The 13,116-nt window shown below is 44.9% G+C and overlaps 1 protein-coding gene across 3 annotated transcripts in view; it reads left to right on the forward strand.

Annotated features, from left to right (window-relative positions):
- The window catches only part of LOC126190795 (venom dipeptidyl peptidase 4-like), a 366,367-nt gene that overhangs the window by 285,975 nt on the left and 67,276 nt on the right, over positions 1 to 13,116 (forward strand). For all 3 annotated transcript variants that reach the window (XM_049931343.1, XM_049931345.1, XM_049931344.1), the window contains one exon: positions 6,602 to 6,762. In XM_049931343.1, the coding sequence (XP_049787300.1) occupies positions 6,602 to 6,762 (161 nt within the window). The remainder of the gene's footprint in view (positions 1 to 6,601; positions 6,763 to 13,116) is intronic.

The raw sequence follows: 13,116 nt of genomic DNA on the forward strand, positions 1-13,116 counted from the left end.
CATAAATAGGCAGGAAGACATTGAAAAACAATATAAAGGAGATAACATGACGGAATATAGAAACAAAAAAGGCGGAACAGAAGCAAAGAGGACATACAAAGCGGTGCCTGTAAATCGGAGATAAAAAATCTAAAAAGGCACCAGGCAAAGTACAGCCAGAGCATAAAAGTTCGTGTTATTGTTGTGGTCTTCAGTCCTGAGACTGGTTTGATGCAGCTCTCCATGCTACTCTATCCTGTGCAAGCTTCTTCATCTCCCAGTATCTACTGCAACCTACATCCTTCTGAATCTGCTTAGTGTATTCATCTCTTGGTCTCCCTCTACGATTTTTACCCTCCACACTGCCCTCCAATGCTAAATTTGTGATCCCTTAATGCCTCAAAACATGTCCTACCAACCGATCCCTTCATCTAGTCAAGTTGTGCCACAAACTTCTCTTCTCCCCAATCCTATTCAATACCTCCTCATTAGTTACGTGATCTACCCACCTTATCTTCAGCATTCTTCTGTAGCACCACATTTCGAAATCTTCTATTCTCTTCTTGTCCAAACTAGTTATCGTACATGTTTCACTTCCATACATGGCTACACTCCATACAAATACTTTCAGAAACGACTTCCTGACACTTAAATCTATACTCGATGTTAACAAATTCCTCTTCTTGAGAAACGCTTTCCTTGCCATTGCCAGTCTACATTTTATATCCTCTCTACTTCGACCATCATCGGTTATTTTACTCCCTAAATAGCAAAACTCCTTTACTACTTTAAGTTTCTCATTTCCTAATCTAATTCCCTCAGCATCACCCGACTTAATTTGACTACATTCCATTATCCTCGTTTTGCTTTTGTTGATGTTCATCTTATATCCTCCTTTCAAGACACTGTCCATTCCGTTCAACTGCTCTTCCAAGTTCTTTGCTGTCTCTGACAGAATTACAATGTCATCGGCAAACCTCAAAGTTTTTACTTCTTCTCCATGAATTTTAATACCTACTCCGAATTTTTCTTTTGTTTCCTTTACTGCTTGCTCAATATACAGATTGAATAACATCGGGGAGAGGCTACAACCCTGTCTTACTCCTTTCCCAACCACTGCTTCCCTTTCATGCCCCTCGATTCTTATAACTGCCATCTGGTTTCTATACAAACTGTAAATAGCCTTTCGCTCCCTGTATTTTACCCCTGCCACCTTCAGAATTTGAAAGAGAGTATTCCAGTTAACATTGTCAAAAGCTTTCTCTAAGTCTACAAATGCTAGAAACGTACGTTTGCCTTTCCTTAATCTTTCTTCTAAGATAAGTCGTAAGGTCAGTATTGCCTCACGTGTTCCAACATTTCTACGGAATCCAAACTGATCTTCCCCGAGGTCGGCTTCTACCAGTTTTTCCATTCGTCTGTAAAGAATTCGCGTTAGTATTTTGCAGCTGTGACTTATTAAACTGATAGTTCGGTAATTTTCACATCTGTCAACACCTGCTTTCTTTGGGATTGGAATTATTATATTCTTCTTGAAGTCTGAGGGTATTTCGCCTGTCTCATACATTTTGCTCACCAAATGGTATAGTTTTGTCAGTACTGGCTCTCCCAAGCCTGTCAGTAGTTCAAATGGAACGTTGTCTACTCCCGGGGCCTTGTTTCGACTCAGGTCTTTCAGTGCTCTGTCAAACTCTTCACGCAGTATCTTATCTCCCATTTCGTCTTCATCTACATCCTCTTCCATTTCCATAATATTGTCCTCAAGTACATCGCCCTTGTATAAACCCTCTATATACTCCTTCCACCTTTCTGCCTTCCCTTCTTTGCTTAGAACTGGGTTGCCATCTGAGCTCTTGACATTCATACAAGTGGTTCTCTTCTCTCCAAAGGTCTCTTTAATTTTCCTGTAGGCAGTATCTATCTTACCCCTAGTGAGACAAGCCTCTACATCCTTACATTTGTCCACCAGCCATCCCTGCTTAGCCATTTTGCACTTCCTGTCGATATCATTTTTGAGACGTTTGTATTCCTTTTTGCCTGCTTCATTTACTGCATTTTTATATTTTCTCCTTTCATCAATTAAATTCAATATTTCTTCTGTTACCCAAGGATTTCTATTAGCCCTCGTCTTTTTACCTACTTGATCCTCTGCTGCCTTCACTACTTCATCCCTCAGAGCTACCCATTCTTCTTCTACTGTATTTCTTTCCCCCATTCCTGTCAATTGTTCCCTTATGCTCTCCCTGAAACTCTCTACAACCTCTGGTTCTTTCAGTTTATCCAGGTCCCATCTCCTTAAATTCCCACCTTTTTGCAGTTTCTTCAGTTTCAATCTGCAGTTCATAACCAATAGATTGTGGTCAGAATCCACATCTGCCCCAGGAAATGTCTTACAATTTAAAACCTGGTTCCTAAATCTCTGTCTTACCATTATATAATCTATCTGATACCTTTTAGTATCTCCAGGGTTCTTCCAGGTATACAACCTTCTTTTATGATTCTTGAAAAAGTTCGTAGAACGAGTAAAACAGCCACATGACGAACGGCGTAGCAAGGAACTGTCAGGGACGATAAACAGGTCGAGCACACAATTAAAACCCACATCATTACATGACACTGTATAACGGCACTGAAACACAACACTAATGTAGGACACTGAGAATGAATAAAAACCTGTGAGGGCCTGCAAGGGGGGAGAGGGCAGGGAAATGGGAAGAAGGGGAAAGGAGGCCAGGAGGAGGGGAGAGAAAGAGGGATGAGGTAGGGGACGCGCCAAAGGTGGGCTCGGAAGGAAAGGGACGGTAGAGGAAAACAGCCGTGGAGGGGGTGGAGGCACGGAAGGAGGAAAATCCGTTCTGGGAGAAGGAGGGGAGAAGAAAAAAGGGGGGCACTGGTGAGGGGGGGGGGGTAACAGGGCCTGGTTACAGTCGGAAGAACGGGTGTATGTCACGGCGAAGATCATCATCTGGGAGGGGAAGGTGCTGGAAATTGCCCTGATGAAGGAGATGGAGGCGATAGAGGCAATAGAGGCTCCATCAATGGGTAGGGGGTGGAGAGGAAGTAGGAAACCGGGGATGGGGGGGATCAAGCCTGCAGACAGTGTAAAGGATGCGGAGATGTTGGAGGGAAAGGAGGAGGTGGGGGAAGGAACACGAATACAGAAGGGAAAGTGGAGCGCATGACGTTCAAGGATTTGGAGGGCCTTGTAAAAGCAGGTGGGTGCGGAGACCCAGGAAATGCTGGCATATCAGTCAGATGAGGGATTTGTAGGTGTGGAGGATGATGGAAGGATGTAATCCCCATGCCCAGCCAGACAGGAGTTTCAGGAGGCGGAGGTAGGAATGGGCTTTCTGCTAGATGGTCAGGAGGTGAGGGGTCCAGGTGTGACGGTCGAGGATGAGGCCAAGGTATCTCAGGGTGGGGGTGAGCTGGATGGGACGACCATAAAGTGTGAGATAGAAATGATGGAGAGAGAAGGAGCGGGTGGTGCAGCCTATGACGACTGTCTGGGTTTTGGAGGGGTTGAGGCAAAGGAACCACTGGGTACACCAAGTGGTGAAGTGGTCAAGGTGGGTTTTGGGGGTGCATTGGGACCGTTGAAGGGTAGGATAGAGAGCCAGGGGGCGCTGTAATCAGCATATTGGAGAAGGTGGACAGGTGGGGGTGGCTTGGGCATATCAGCCGTATACAAGAGATAAAGGAGAGGGGAGAGGACAGAGCCCTGGGGGACACCAGCAGTGGGATAAAAGATACGGGAGTTAGTGTTGTGGAAGGTGACATAGGAAGGATGGCGCAACAGGAAGGAAGTGACCAGACAGACAAAATTGATAGGCAGGGCATAGGTTTGGAGTTTAAAGAGGAGATCTGGATGCCATACATGGTCATAGGCATTTTGGAGGTCAAGGGAAACAAAAATGGCAGAGCGATGGGAGTTAAGCTGAGGGAGAAAAGGTGAACGAGGTTAATGAGTTCAGTGGAGAAGGAGGCACGGACGCCACACTGGGTAAGGAGGAGGAGGTGGTGTTGATTAAGGTGCTGATGGATATGACGGGAGAGGATGGATTTGAAGACCTTACTGAAGACAGAGGTGGGGCAGATGGGACAACAGGAAGAGGCGACAGAAGGTGGTTTGTTGGGTTTAAGAGGATGCGGGAAGTCTTCCACAGTCAGGGTAGAAGCCGGTAGAGAGGATGACGTTATAGAGATGGGCAAGGACATTCAGGAAGGAAAGGGGGCTTTCTCTAAGGTGGCAGTAGGTGCCACAGTCGTGACTAGGGGCCATGTTGCGTTTAGACTGGAGGATAAGTTTAATGTCTTGTCCTGTGATTGGAGTGTTGACGTCAGAGGAGGCAACTGCCCCAAGTACTGGAGACTAGGAGCAAGTGGAGTGACCTACAATAGGTATCGGCATATTCCATGACAGTGGGGAAAAGAGAATAATCAAAGTGGGAATCATCTGGTATGGAGAAAACCTTGGAAAGGTAGGGAGTGAAGTGGTTGGCCTTACTGAGGTTGTCAAGAAGGGGGCGGTCGTTATGGAGAAGGGGGTAGTGGGGAGCGGAATGGGAACCAGTAAGGCGATGGAAGACGGACCAGTACTTGCAGTTGACAGGGAGGGTGGCGTTGAGTCGTGTGCAGGTCTGGCACTAGTCCCGGCGTTTCTTTGCTGTAATAAGGTTCCACACATGTCACTGTATTTGCCGGTGTGGTTGGAGTGTATCCCTGTCACGAGTGCACAGGAAGGAGCGATAGAGGCGGCAGGATTCGCGGAGGAGGAGGACAGCCCAGGGAGGGAGAGTGGGATGATGGGGGTGGATGGTTTTAGTAGGAACATGGGCCTCCACGGCGTCAGTAATTACCTCCTGAAGGAAGGACGAGGTGTGGATGATGTCATCAGGATGGTGATAGGTAAGAGAGTGGCATTCGACCTGGGTGACGATGGATTTTCGGTAGGTGTCCCAGTTGGTACAGTGGTAGTCATGGACGACTTTGGGAGGGGGTGCAGGGTGGGGAGCCAGAGGGGGGCGGTGAGAAGACATTGTGGTGAGAAGGACGGGGAGGTGATCACTACCTCAGGTCAAGAATGTCGATGGCGATACGCCCATGTGGCTGGCAGAGGCAATGATAACATCGGGGGTGGTGTTTATGACCCCTTTATATGCTGGCTGTGTCTGGAAAGATGCGGACACAGTGCCTTGCAAGTCGCCAAACTACGAGGGGCGTTCAATAAGTAATGGAAAACTTTTTCTTTCTCGGCCAATTTTGGGTTGGAAAAAATGAGGAATTTGTTGTGGCACATCGTGGAATATTCCCGCTTCAGCCCGTGTAGTTTCATGAAGTCCCGATAGATGGCGGCGCTACACATAGCCTTGAAAATGGCTTCTGCAACAGAGGTGCGTTCGAAGCATACTCATAGGCGTTTGGAGCATGTCTATCATATCTATGGGGTTCCAGCAGTGAAGAAAAGCGCAGTAAGTCCTTGGGCAAGGTGTCTGTCATCATCACAGCAAGGTCCCGCAAACCTGTCCGATCTCCCGCATGCTGACCGGCCGCATACAATTGTGCTACGCTCAGGAAATTGAAGAAGCGACTTCAGTGTGTTCGTCGCCAGAAAAACACGAACGTACTGCTTCTTCTCCAGACGACGCAGGGCCTCACACAAGTCTTAGCATCCAAGAGGAGCTCACAAAAACTTCGTTGGACTGTTCTTCCCCGTCCGTCCTAGAGTTCGGATTTCCATCTGTTTGACGAATGAAGGATGCACTCTGCGGGAAGCAGTAGGTGGATGATGGTGAGGTTACTGATGCACCAGTGGAGTGGTGCCATGTGGGAATACAGGCCCTCCCAGTAATGTGACATAACGCCATCGCCTTGAAAGGAGATTCTGTAGAAAAGTAGGATTTGTAGCCAAAGGAGTGGGGAATGATATGGCGTATTGGAGTTATGAAAAAAACCAACCTACTTTCACAGAAAACAATGTGTTGTATTACTAACTGAACGCCGATCGTACCTGAAAATGCGGTTTCCACAAATCTCAGGCAAAACTTGCTGCCTACGTATGTCCGTGTCTGCATTTCTGCAGAGATTCCCTGACCGTACAGTCGCGATATCGCAACTGTAACCTATCCCTTAACTTGCAACAATGGGTTGGTGCCTTGGGAGACAATGGTTTGAAAATGACGGGAAGCTGAAGACTACTGTTGCCAACTGGTTCAGTTCCTAGGTGGCGAACTTCTGTGCAGAGGGGTCGAAGAAGCTTAGAAAAGCACGGCGATTATGTACAACAGTGAAGCATGTTTTCAGGAATCTGTGGCAGCCAATAGCAGTAAATTATATCGAATATACTTTTTTATGGCGTTTGCTTTTCAGAGACACCAAGCAGGAAGCGGTCATAACAATCTGATTACATAATGCATCGACCTTGGTGATCCTGAAGTAAACACCAAGTAGTCTCTTCCGTCATCATAGTGAGTAAGCTTTGCAGCTGGGGGAGATACGTTCTCCATGACACAAAGTGGACCGTCACGGCAATAGGCTTTGCAGCTTGGGGGGGGGAGATACAGTCAACACGATAGAAAGTGCACGGCGACGTCGCCAATTGGCGTTCTGCTTTGTCCCACAGGTGGCTGACAGAGAAGTACCCCTTCATCGACGGCTCACGTGTGGCCATCTGGGGCAAGGGCTATGGTGGCTACGCGGCCGCCATGGCGCTGGCCAGGGACGAGGACGACGTCTTCAAGTGCGGCGTCTCCGTGGCTCCCGTAACCAGCTGGATATACGCCGGTGAGTACAGCCAGGCCACCGGATCACCAAGTAGCAAAGTGGGAATTCATGAAAAAAAAAGCCTAGTGCTGCTGTCTTATACTGTGTTATTTCTCACCTGTTTGTTACCTACATCTACATCTACATGGTTACTCTGCAATTTACAATTAAGTGCCTGGCAGAGGGTTCATCGAAGCATTTTCAGACTCTCGAATGGCGCGTGGGAGAAAGGAACGCCTAAATCTTTCTGTTCGAGCTCTGATTTCTCTTACTTTATTATGATGATCATTTCGCCCTACTTAGGTAGGTGTCAACAAAATATTTTCGCATTCGGAAGAGAAAGTTGGTGATTGAAATTTGGTAATTAGAGCTCGCCGCAAAGAAAACCGCCTTTGTTTCAGTGACTGCCATCCCAACTCACGTATCATATCAGTGACACTCTCACTCCTATTGCGCGATAACACGAAACGGGTTGCCCTTCTTTGCACTTTTTCGATGTCCTCCGTCAATCCTACCTGGTAAGGATCCCACGCCGCGCAGCAATATTCCAACAGAGGATGGACAAGTGTAATGTAGGCTATCTCTTTAGTGGGTTTTTCGCATCTTCTAAGTGTTCTGCCAACAAAGCGCAGTCTTTGTTTCGCCTTCCCCACAATATTATCTATGTGGTCTTTCCAATTTAAGTTGCTCGTAATTGTAATTCCTAGGTATTTAGTCGAATTGACAGCCCTTAGATTTGTGCAATTTATCGTATAACCAAAATTTATCGGATTTCTTTTAGTACCCATGAGGATGACCTCACACTTTTCTTTGTTTAGTGCATATGGCCACTTGTCGCACCATACCGTAATTCTCTCTAGATAAATTTGTAATTGGAATTGATCGTCTTACGATTTTACTAGACGGTAAATTACAGCGTCATCTGCAAACAATCTAAGGGGGCTGCTCAGATTATGAGCTATATCATTTATGTAAATCATGAACAGCAGAGGGCCTATGACACTACCTTGCGGAACGCCAGATATCACTTCTGTTCTACTCGATGATTTACCGTCTACCACTACGAACTGTGACTTCTCTGAGAGGAAATCACGAATCCAGTCACACAACTGAGACGATACTCCATATGCACGCAATTTGAATAATAGTCGCTTGTGAGGAACGGCGTCAAAAGCCTTCTGGAAGTCTACGAATATGGAATCTATCTGAGATCCCTTGTTGATAGCACTCATTACTTCATGTGTTTCACTCATTACTTCATGTGTTGCACAAGAATGATATTTTCTGATTCCGTGTTGGTTACGTATCAATAAGTCATCTTCTTCAAGGTGGTTCATAATGTTCGAGTACAGTATATGAGGTCAGTGATATGGGTCTGTAATTCAATGGGTTACTCCTATTTCCTTTCTTGAATATCGGTGTGACCTGTGCTACTTTCCAGTCTTTAGGAACAGACCTTTCATCAAGTGAGCGGTTCTATATGACTGCTAAGAAAGGCGCTATTGTGTCTGCATACTCTGAAAGCAACCTGATTGGTATACCACCTGGATCGGAAGACTTGCCTTTCTTAAGTGATTTGAGTTGTTTCGCAACACCTAAGATATCTATTTTTATTTCTCTCATGCTAACAGCTGTTCTGGTTACCTCTGGTAAACATGGGAGGTTGCACAGTTTAATGTTGACGTATCTGGTTTGTTTAACTTCTTGTACAGATTCGTTCGTAGGTGTCGATAACATAGTGGTTCGGTGGAATCCGCCATGAAAAAGAACGTAGAAGTCTCTCGGATAAACCTCTCTCGATATTCGAACCCGAGCTTTCGAAGATAATTTCTGTCTTCTTTTTCGGAAGTAGAAGACTGCTGGAGCCAGTGAACGTCTGTTCTATAGTAATAGTCTGCCTTACTACTGATGGAGCGACGCCACTTGGGGCGAGATTTTCGCGTGAAAATGCGGTAAATGGGTAGTGAAGCAGCGAGGAGAATGAAGCCCTCCACCCTACTAAACGTCCTCCTTCCTTCGCTCCCCAGAATTAAGAATTATTACGGGGTGGAAGGAAAACAACGACCGCCAATGACATCATCATTTATTTAGCTTTGTAATCAGGTTTTTTAATATGATTCTCCGTCTCTAGCGCCTAGAGCAGTGAGACGCAACTCTCATGCCCGGACATAAAATTCCTAGAGCAGTACGACGCAAGTCTCGAAGGAACAAGAAAAAAATCAAAGATCCGAAGATTCCTGAGAACATTTAAGCACAAAACAGTGCAACAGTTTAAAGAAAGTAGCTGTTAGCTGACTCTGTAGCGTATAGCAACATTAGTAATTTAAACACCAGGTCCCCGATTCAAATCTTGCTAGCAGAAATAGTTTTTCTCTAGTTTTATTTAAATTCTATATTTCTTTTGAAATGAAAATGTAATTAACAAATACCGGTTCGCAGTTTTTAATAACTATGATATGATTTCATTTTTAATTACCGGTTGCATGAAATGCAAGTACTCAAAATAAATTACAATTTGGTACAAGACAGTGAATCATCAAACAGAAATTAAAATACTTTTGTTACATATAAGACTGAACAATATTAATGAGGTTTATCATTTTTTTTTTAATTTATCAATGAAACATTCCGCATGTCTGTAGGAAATTTTAGATTAGGTTGCCCTCCATGGGGTGGGTGCAAGCAACGACTGTGGTTATATTGGGTTAGATAGAGCAGCGATCAGTCGTGGAATTAAGTTGCTTTAATATGACATTTATAGTCACAACGTAGATCAGATTTCGACCTGTGTCAGGTCATTATCAATGCTAAAACAAATACAAGAGTGTATATTACAATGTGATTTACAAAAGTTATAAGCCCATCACATCGTTGTCTTTCAATGGTAACATTACATACCACTACGGAATTGTAGTAGCTGTTCGTGGTCAAGTGAATGCTTACACAGTTCAACCATTACTGTCGTAAAATTGTATGTTGGTTTCACAGTACACATCGGTTTTGCGTATAGCGCCCTCTGTGAGCTGCGCCTGAAGTTTACAGTTTTGACGACATTTTTTATGCTTACAAGCGCTACTAGCGCCAACAAAATGGATTTTGTAAATAAAGTTCACGTTATACCTTTTGTCAAGTAACAACGAATTAAATTTAAGACAGGTCCCACACGACAAAATATGCAATACTTCCTATAACGTACTTTACGTAGCCATATCAGTTTTACAATTAATTTTAGCCCATGGGGCGTACACTGTCACTGTTACGTGCTATAGTAACTTTAAACATCTAGCACATTACAGACAGGAGAAAAAGTAAGAATTGTAATTTTACATAGTTTTACTCATAATAATTTCATGTTACTACTTAGTTACAATACAACATAAATATTACAAAAAATGTCGTCAAAACTGTGAACTTCAGGCGCAGCTCATAGAGGGCGCTATACGCAAAACCGATGTGTACTGTGAAACCAACATATAATTTTACGACAGTAATGGTTGAACTGTGTAAGCATTCACTTGACCACGAACAACTGCTACAATTCCGTACTGGTATGTAATGTTACCATTGAAAGACAACGATGTGATGGACTTATAACTTTTGTAAATCACATTGTAATATATACTCTTGTATTTGTTTTAGCATTGATAATGACGTGACAGCTCGTGGTCTCGTGGTAGCGTTCTCGCTTCTCCAGCGCGGGGTCCCGGGTTCGATTCCCGGCGGGGTCAGGGATTTTTTCCTGCCTCGAGATGACTGGGTGTTGTTGTGTCGTCTTCATCATCATAATTCATCCCCATTACGGTCGGAGGAAGGCAATGGCAAACCACCTCCCCTACGACCCTGCGTAGTAAGACGGCCGGGTCTCCCGCGTCGCTCCCCTACGCTCTGTGAAGGAGTATGGGACTCATCATCATCAATGACCTGACACAGGTCGAAATCTGATCTGCATTGTGACTATAAATGTCATATTAAAGCAACTTAATTCTACGACTGATTGCTGCTCTATCTAACTATAATTATAATTGTTTTCTTGTGATTAGTTACTTACTAGGCTGACCACACAAACCTCACTCGGTCTGGGTCGACAGAAGCGTCCGATCCCATGCGTCGGCTTTGACCCGTGACGTAAGGGTGTTGTCGTGTGTGACGTCATGACGGCGCGGAGTTTGGTTTGAGTGTGGCTGTCTCCAGTTCTGTTTTATCTTATTTTGTTTACTTTTCTGATCTGTTCGTTCTATCTCGTGAGATTTTTTTTAAAATTTAAAAACGCTTATTACTTATTTTAATTATCTGTTTCCCGCGCTTGTCCCGTTAGTGTCATTAGGCTTCTTGTGGAAAGTGTGTGTGTTTGTTTTTGTTTCCGCCATATTTGTGACGTCATGGGTCAAAGCAGACGGGCGGGATCGGACGCTTCCGTATTTCCCTCGGTCTTTGGCCTCGCCAGTTACCCTCCTCCGTCTTCCTCGGCCCTTTTTCTCCAACTATCACTATCGTAATGATTTCCTCTTTGTCCGCGGCTTGTGGTCTCGTGGTAGCGTTCTCGCTTCCCGCGCACGGGGTCCCGAGTTCGATTCCCGGCGGGGTCATGCATTTTTTCTGCCTCGAGATGACTCGCTGTTGTTTGTCTTTCATCAACATTTCATCCTCATTCACTCGCAAGTCGCCGTAGTGGACTGGCTGTTGCTTGTCTTTCATCATCATTTCATCCTCATTCACTCGCAAGTCGCCGTAGTGGCGTTAAAGAACTTGTGGAGCGGCGGCCGAACCGCCCCGCGAGGGGTCTCCCGGCCACCAATGCCATCCATACGCTCATTTTTATTATTCTCTCCTCTCTCACCCGGTCAGTCCGTCTCAGCCGTGATCTTCCCCTCGGTATGTTGCCCCTGATGGCTTCTTCCGCCAGCTGCCAGATCTGGCCTTCTCGGCGCATTACGTGCCTATGCCGCTTCAGCCCCCTCTCTCAAATCACAACCGCAGTGTCCGGCGATTTGTACAACTCCTGTAATTCGCGATTTCTCCTTTTCCTCAAGTTGTCTCCATCCTTCACTGGTCCAAAAATCTGTCTCAGAACGTTATTTTCAAATGGCAGGAGTTTCCTTTCTGTCTTTTGAGTCATAGTCCACGTCACTGCTCCGTTAGGATGACAGTGTGAACTGCTGTCGTGTAGATCGTAATCTTCATGGAACTCGATAGAAGTCGGGACTTCGGTAACTTGTGCTTACTAATTAAAACTAAACAATCTTATTTTTATATACAAATTATGATTTAATATTTTTAATTAACATTTCCATTTGGTAATAAAGATAGAATGTAGATAAAAGTAAAAATGTTGCTACTAGTTAAACTCGAATTGTGACCTTTGAAATCATAAAACTTACACACTACAGCTACCGGCAATTATAATAAAATAATGCAAATGTAGTGCCTTTAAATGCCTTCTGAAATCTTCTGGCCTAAAAAGGAAATTCTATAAGCTTGAAGAAAATCGAATAAAGTGAAAAGCCCCTTTCTACAAGGTGCCCTTGTAAGGCTGTAGATACTCTTTGTTGAACACATTTCTGCACATCCGAATTCCTGCAGAATCTCTCATTATCCTAATAAGACGAAGCATGAGATAGTACAATAGCGAATGAATAAAACGACAGGTGGCAATTTGTGATATACCAAGGGAGATTGTAGAACATGATCGCTTTGGTGGTTCTGATGTTACGACGCGGGAAGGCAGTTGTCAGCCACGCTGGTGGATAACGGAACGCCCTACCAAAAGAACTCCTCGCCAACATTGTGGCCAGCATGGGAGGACGCTGCAGGGCGTGCGCTGCCGTTCATCATGATCATACATCCTATTAAGAACAATGTCCTGACATTTGTCATGTCCTTGGTATCATCGTGAATCACACTGGCTTCAGTATTCAGACTGTCATTTCTGCTCGTCTCTTTGCTTAATTGTTTCAATTACCTTCTGTACTATACCGTACTGTATTCTTTGTATGGTCCAAGTTTAATCGAGCTATGTTACTTGGCAGTGAGACATCATGAGAAAGTTGCCTTCGTCCTTAAGTTTTGCTCACCAGCGTTCATTTGGACAACCGAATGGAACTACATTGTTTTTACCGACGAATCCTGAATCTAGCTGCATCAACACGATGGTCGGATTAGAGGCTGGAGACAGTGGTGAGAGACTGTTGAACGGTTGCTTTATCCATCCCCTTTTATTATGGTTTGGGGTGGTATTAGATTCCACTCCCGCGCAACCCCCACCCCTCCTCCTCCTACCAGTACGCATTGCCGGTACACTAACCAACCAGCGTTACATCTCTGAAATGTTGGAGCCTATTGTTCTCTCACACCTTCGGAGCTTGTCGACGGCCACAT

This window comes from Schistocerca cancellata, chromosome 6 (assembly GCF_023864275.1).
Source record: "Schistocerca cancellata isolate TAMUIC-IGC-003103 chromosome 6, iqSchCanc2.1, whole genome shotgun sequence".
Classification (NCBI taxonomy): domain Eukaryota; kingdom Metazoa; phylum Arthropoda; class Insecta; order Orthoptera; family Acrididae; genus Schistocerca; species Schistocerca cancellata.